Source organism: Callithrix jacchus, chromosome 10 (genome assembly GCF_049354715.1).
Source record: "Callithrix jacchus isolate 240 chromosome 10, calJac240_pri, whole genome shotgun sequence".
In the NCBI taxonomy this organism is placed as follows: Eukaryota; Metazoa; Chordata; class Mammalia; order Primates; family Cebidae; genus Callithrix; species Callithrix jacchus.
Window position 1 is genome coordinate 65,498,625 of NC_133511.1, and position 6,416 is coordinate 65,505,040.

At 51.2% G+C, this 6,416-nt stretch overlaps 1 protein-coding gene across 20 annotated transcripts in view; it reads left to right on the plus strand.

Moving 5' to 3' along the window:
* The window catches only part of GDPD5 (glycerophosphodiester phosphodiesterase domain containing 5), a 90,815-nt gene that overhangs the window by 67,899 nt on the left and 16,500 nt on the right, over window positions 1–6,416 (plus strand). For 17 of the 20 annotated variants that reach the window (XR_008475153.2, XR_004731235.3, XR_013523244.1 and 14 more), the window contains 2 exons: window positions 523–616; window positions 1,468–1,527. The exons of 2 other annotated variants lie outside the window; for them this stretch is intronic. Coding sequence is in view for 14 of the 18 variants with exons in the window: in XM_078340201.1 (XP_078196327.1) it covers window positions 523–616; window positions 1,468–1,527 (154 nt within the window). In the remaining 4 variants the exon portion in view is untranslated. Of the gene's footprint in view, window positions 1–522; window positions 617–1,467; window positions 1,528–3,053; window positions 3,073–6,416 lie in introns of those variants that run through there. One more of the 20 variants, XM_035265411.3, reaches the window with a different exon arrangement.

Genomic DNA, 6,416 nt, shown 5'->3' on the forward strand with positions numbered 1-6,416 from the left:
TTCACATTTTAACATTGAAGTTGAGATGGCAGTCAGAATTGATGGCATGTTAAAATCAGTGAAGGCTGTCACCTCCACAAGGTCCTACAAGACAGTAAGAAGCAGAGAAGAGAGGAGATTTGAATCCAGCCTATGTGCATGTTCCTCACTCCAAAGCCCGTGTTCCTGTGTTGCTTTGTGCAATGGGGTCCTGGCTTTGCTGTTTATACAAACATATAGACATGGGGGCGGGAGAACCCACAGGAGGAACCTCCAGCACAGTCTTGGTCATGATTACTTCTGGGAGATAGAATTATGGGGCATTATTTTCTCCTTTACATTTCTTGGTCCCTGGGCGGCTGCCATGAGCAGGCATGGTAGAGCATCAGGCAAACGCTCTACCATGTAGCCTTGTTGTTGGGTGGGCAGGGCCTGGTCGCTGAGCCCAGCCTGTGGTCTGTGTGAGGGTTGAGAACATCCTGGTTCCTAGGCCAGGCAGTAGCCTGGTGGAGGTCTGACCTCTGCCCCCTCTCCTCCTGGCAGGTACCTCTATAACCGCATGGGCTACTGGAGTGACTGGCCCATGCCCATCCTTGTGACCACAGCCGCTGCTTTTGCATACATTGCTGGCCTCCTGGTATGTGGGGCTGTTTCAAGGGGCAGAGGCCCTGCTCCCAGGGGAAGGGAGACTTGGCCTGTGCCGGGCTGATGGAGGGGCCCACCCTGGTATAAAGGGGGAAGCTGTATTTGTAGGAATATTGTATTTGTAAGAATCGATCCTAAGGAAGTAATTAAAAATATGGAAAGATATGTATGAAATTTTCATTTTTATGTTAATTTATAAGAGTGAATGACTAGGAGCTATTTTGTGCCACTAGTAGGAAGTTGAGTTGGCTCCCTATGGTAATTAATTCATATTTTGCCCAGGGCCTCTAGGGCTGCTGCACCTCTGAACCCTGGGTCCCCCAAGATAGGAGGTCCTCTTGCTTTTGCCAGTCTCTCCTGGAATGTTTTCCCCGGACCTGGTGAGAGCTGTCCTGGCTGTGAGGGCTCACTGCAGCCTTCCTCTTCCAGGAGCCTCTGCTTTGGGTTCTTGTTCCCAATATCCTACTCACTGAGATGCAGATGGATCCCCCAGGCTGGACTGGGGACTCCTTGAGGACAGGCCAAAGTCTGTTTCAGAATCCCAGGGACTAGAACTCCCAAAATGTTTGATGAATTAAGTTGGGTAGTCCAAGTGCAGCAGCACCCAGTGACCTCTTGATGAGGAATTTCACAGAGGAGGAGCCTAGAGGCCTGGAATCAGCTGGGAGGAGGCCAGGCTCAGGCTGGCTAGTCTGGGCTGGGCATTCCCATCGCCTGGAGTGGGTTTGCTGCCTCTGCCCAGGGTCAGGCCCAGAGCAGCAGTGGGGAACAGGGTGTCTGAGAAACTGGCAAAGCCTTCCCATCTACATGGGCCTGACATGGACCCTGTGGGCCCCTCCTCAGGTCCTGGCACTATGTCACATTGCTGTGGGGCAGCAGATGAACCTTCACTGGCTGCATAAGGTAAGGGCCACCTCGGCCGGAGCTGGGAGAGGGCAGGGGAAGCTGGAGGCGGCAGCAGCAGAGGAAGGACCTGGCCACCATGTCCTTCCCCTGCATGGCCGTTAGAACTGTTCTCATAGTTATCGCTGAGCACTCACTGCACCAAGCACTTTTCTCACAGCCTCACCTTTATTCACTCATCTCACCCTCACAGCAACCTCGTGACGTAGGTACTGTTACCATTCCATTTTGCAGTTGGGGAAACTGAGGTACAAGGAGGTTAAGTCACTTGCCCAAGCTCTCCCAGTTTAAAAATGGAAGATCCAGGGCCCTGGCTCCGTAGCCACGTGATTAACCAGCAGAGCTCACAGCTCATACTGTGGCACCCACCCTCTGTGGGCCTGCCTTGGGTCTCACATGCCTCTTCCTTCTTTGGTGGGCTGTTTTGAAAACCCTGATCTGGCGATGGCATTCCCCAACTTAAAGCCTTTCCACCATTCCCACTGCTTCCAGGATGACCCAAACTTCCCTACCTGGCATGATCTGGTCCCTACTGATCTCCCAGCCCATCATGGGACAGTCACCCTCAGCTTCTGCTGCATGAGACATCTCACTCTCTCCTAGCATCTCTGCCTCCTTTCCCTGTTTAGCACTTTGGTCCTGCCTTCCGTTTCTCTCTCGGACTCCTTCTTCAGTATCTCCCCTACATACACAGGCTTCTCTCTCTGGGCTTCCGTGGCCCTGAAGCCTCCCCTGCTACATGTCTGAACCGCTGTGTTTTCAGTATTCATCTGGCTCCCTGCCTCAACCCACCCAGTTGAGGTGCTCCTTGTAAGCCAGAGTTAACCTCCATCTCCCTGTTCCCAGTGCCCCGCTGAGGGTTGGGCCCAGAGCAGACAGGGTCTATTCGCCCATTCCAGAGCCTTAACTCTCTGGCTTACATCTGTGGCAGGCACAGTGCTGAAGTGTGTTTCTGATGCCTGGCCTTCTTGAGGCCCTGGTGGGCACAGAGTGGCACACAGCTGACCAAGGCAGAGCCCTTCCCTCTCAGGAACATCTGGGTCATCTCCCTTTCCCCAGAGCCTGGCTCCCCATGGACCTGCCATTTAGGAAAAGGCAGAAATGTTCAGAAACAACCATGAGCCCATGAGATGGGTCCAGAGCAACTCCTACGGGAGGGGCTCACTCCTAGCTAGAAGGATGTGGGACAGGAAAGGAAGAGGGGACGGCATGAGCCTGGGTTGGGCTGTGTGGAGTAGGGGTGCCTGTGAGCATCCAGGGAGGCAGCGAGACCTGTTCATTACACAGGTCTGGAGCTTGGGAGTCAGACCCCCGAGACTGAAGTCTTAGAGTGGTAGGAGCCATGAGCAGCCCCTGGCCCCCCACCTTCCTCCTGTTCCTCGCTCTACTCACAGGTCTCCTCTGGGTTTCCACCATCCCCTCTGTGAGGGACTTTCTTCTCCTGGCTGTGAAGCTGGCATTTGAAAGGACTGCACCAGCTGGCATCCCAGGTGGGGCTGGCACATGCTGTGGTCACCTCCTGGGGCCATGTCTGGCTCTCAGCAGGTAAGGTCACACCTGCTTGATCCTAGTGGAGAGGTCTACAGAGCTGCTGAGCCAGCCAGAGGTGGCAGATCAATGCAAGGAGGCAGATCCCATCGTCCATGCTGGTGCCAGCTCCTGGTGTGCCTTCCTCTGCCCTCTGCCCCCTCTGTGAAATCACAGCACAAGCAAGGTCCTTCCAGGTGGAGCTGACCCAGAGCCGGACCCGCTCCACCAGGAAGGAGGGAGTTCCCCAGAGCTCAGAGCATTCCTGCAGGGCCTGGAAATTCTCTTCTATTTCTAAGATTCTGTCATTTGATTCTAAAATTCTAAGGAATCTTTATTCTTTTTTTGTTTTTCTTAAATTAATTTTTGACCATGTAATACATTGACATGATTCAAAATACAAAAGCCAAAAAAAGTATACAAAGAAAGTCTCCTTACTACCTTTCCAGGTGTATTTTAAGCACAAGCACATGTATATATGCATTGCCTTTTCCTTTTTTCTTTAATCACAAATAGTCGCCTACTCCACCCTCTGTTCCGCACCTTAACACAATTCTTGGAGCTCCTTCTTCTTCGCTGTGTTAAAAGCATCCCTGTTGGTATCCATCCCTGGCTCCTGCTCCCTGGTCTGGATATTCCCTGATTCCCTAGGCATCCAGCCAGTTCCCTGTTGATAGACCGGATCGACATCCAGTTGCCTTCTGTCTTTTGCCAGGACAATGTGGCGGTGACCTGGGAGAGGAATTTCTGGGTGAAGAATGTGTACTTTCATCACTCTGATTTTGCCAAATGGCCTTCTTGCCAAGTGCCACTGATTCATGCTCTCTTAGCAATGGATAGTTGTTCTATGAAAACACCCTTGCCCATAAAACAAGCATCAGCTGACTTAGTGGCTTTTGCCAGCCCGATGGGTGAGAAATGGTCCCTTGCTGTAGTTTTCCTTTGCATTTCCCTTCGGGTGAGTTAGATTCGACATTTTTCACATGCTTGCGTCACTTGTGTTTTCTTTTCTATAAAACCGTCTCTTCGTAACGTTTGCCGTCTTTGCCATTGCTGTTTGCCGATTCATTTGTAGGAACTCTTCAGCAATGTGGGAAATTAGCCCTTTGGCTAAAAAACTGCAAATAATTTTCCCAGTTTGTCGCTCATCCTTTGACTTTGTTCACTGTGTTTTTACCGTAGGGATTTTTTTTTAATTCTTGTGCACTTGAATCTGTCATCTCTTGATGCTCCTTGGTTTTATGTCAGACTCAGAAAGGTCTTTCCCACTCTAAGATTATGAAAATTTCTCTACGGTGTCACTTGGTAATTACATATTTCCACTTTTTTAACATTTAATTTTTTCTCTTTTTGGAAGCTATTTTGGGGTATATGTGATCTTACCCTGTTCTTTTTAGATGGCTTGTCAGTGTTCCCAACTCTCTCCACTGAGAATCTGTCCTTCACTCATTTGAGATGCCACTTTTACCATATACTAAATTTTCTTTATGTATTTGGATCTATTTCTGAACTTTTTACCTATTTTCATTTATCTAGCTGGTCTTATATCAGTATCACAGCATTCTAAAGACCACAATTTTATAGTATGTTTTAATCATGAACTTTATTTTGAGAGTCTCTGGTTCCCCTGAGTCCTGAGGAGGGGACGACAGAGGTGCTCAGGACAGGGTGAGAGGGAGCTGGTCATAGCAGGCTGGTGCTGGAGGTGGATTTGATGCCCATGTGGGGACCTTCCTTCTCTTCCCCAGTCTGCCCAAATCTCCCGTTTCCCAGAAATCTCTCCCAGGTAAGCGTTCAGGAGAAATTGAGGTACCCAGGAGGTGAGGGAGCAGGCTGAAGGGTTCTTGGGGCTTTATAGTAAACAGGAGGCCCTTTCCCTGAGATGCCCCCCTTCCTGCCCTGCCCACCACCCTCTGGGAGACACTCTGGCTACAGCTCGCACCTCCCTAGCTGCCCCAAGTACCCCGCACTGCCCTGTGTCCTCACCTGACTCCCCTGCCTCAGTGGCAGCAGCCCCCATGCTAGGACCTGCACAGAGAAGGGATCTGTCAGGGACCCAACCTGAGCCCCAGAGAGGAGCACTGGGTGCCACACAGCCCCATGGCAAGCTACTGGCTGGGCTGGGTCTTGGGCTTCTGCCTCCTACCAAGGCTCCATCAGCCTCTACCTGCCATCTGCTGTGTCTATTTCATTACCTCTCCTGGTGAATCCAGACTTCTCTCCATGCACTGGCTCTAGCTTGAAGGTTCTTCCTGGTGTCCAGCCTCTGTCCCTCCAGCAGCAGCTTAAGGAAGACACACTCTCTGAGAGCCTCCTGCGTGTGCCAGGCACTGCATTCACCATAACAGCAGTAACCATCATTTCACAATCATTTCACTCCTCACAATAATCCTGTTCCCTTGATACCATGCCCACTTTTTTAAATGATACCACTGAGATTTAGTAAGCATTTGCTTCTGACCAGCTTTTTATAAAGCAATTCACTCGCATTTCCTTATTGATCTTCCCCAAGCCCCTTACAGGTAGGTACTTGCTATCCCTATTTCACAGCTCTGGGAAGGTCCCTGGAGAGGATGTGGAAAGATCCCCAGGAGGTAGCAGAGCCAGGATTTGACTGAGGACCATGCCTCAAGTGAGGCTCTTAACCCAGGGCCAACTGTCTGCCCTTTGGACTGCAGAACACAGAGGTCAGGTACCCCCAAGAGGCCAGCCGTCACACCTCTACAAGGTGGGGTTCCACCTCCTCTCAGGTCCCAGCACGTAGGCCAGACTCATAGAGTGAATGAAAGGCGCTATTGTATCCTTTATTCCCGCCACTGCCATCACAAGCCACAGTCCCATGAGGACAGAGAACCCAAGACTGTTTTCTCAGAGGAGGGCGGTGGTCTGTCTCTGGGCCTCTAGGGTGGGATTCATCCTTCTTAGTCAGATTTAAGGAGTGATGGTGGTTACATTGTTGGGTGTCAGTACTATTGCTGTGGCTTGATGCAAGGCAGGAGAAGTCCCACAGACGCCAACCGTGCAGTGATGCTGCTGAGTGTGATGGCTACTGCCAAAGCAACCGTGGAACTCAGAGATAATAGCATTTTTAATTGTATTAGAGTTTGGGGAATCAGCTTTATTACAAGTCATTTCCATTAGCAGTTAAGTATTGTGATGAGACACTCCCAGAAACGACCCTTCCAAGGCACTCTCCTGTGCAGGGCCTCCTCCCACGATGGTCACAAGGGGGCAGCTGCGCGACTGGGGCAGCTGGGAGGAGGGGCCTGAGTGCCAAGGGCGGGGTTCTCAGGGGCTCTAGAGGCACAGCCAGGACTCCCAGAGGCTGCTCAGCCTCCCTGACACCTGACACTCAGCCTCCC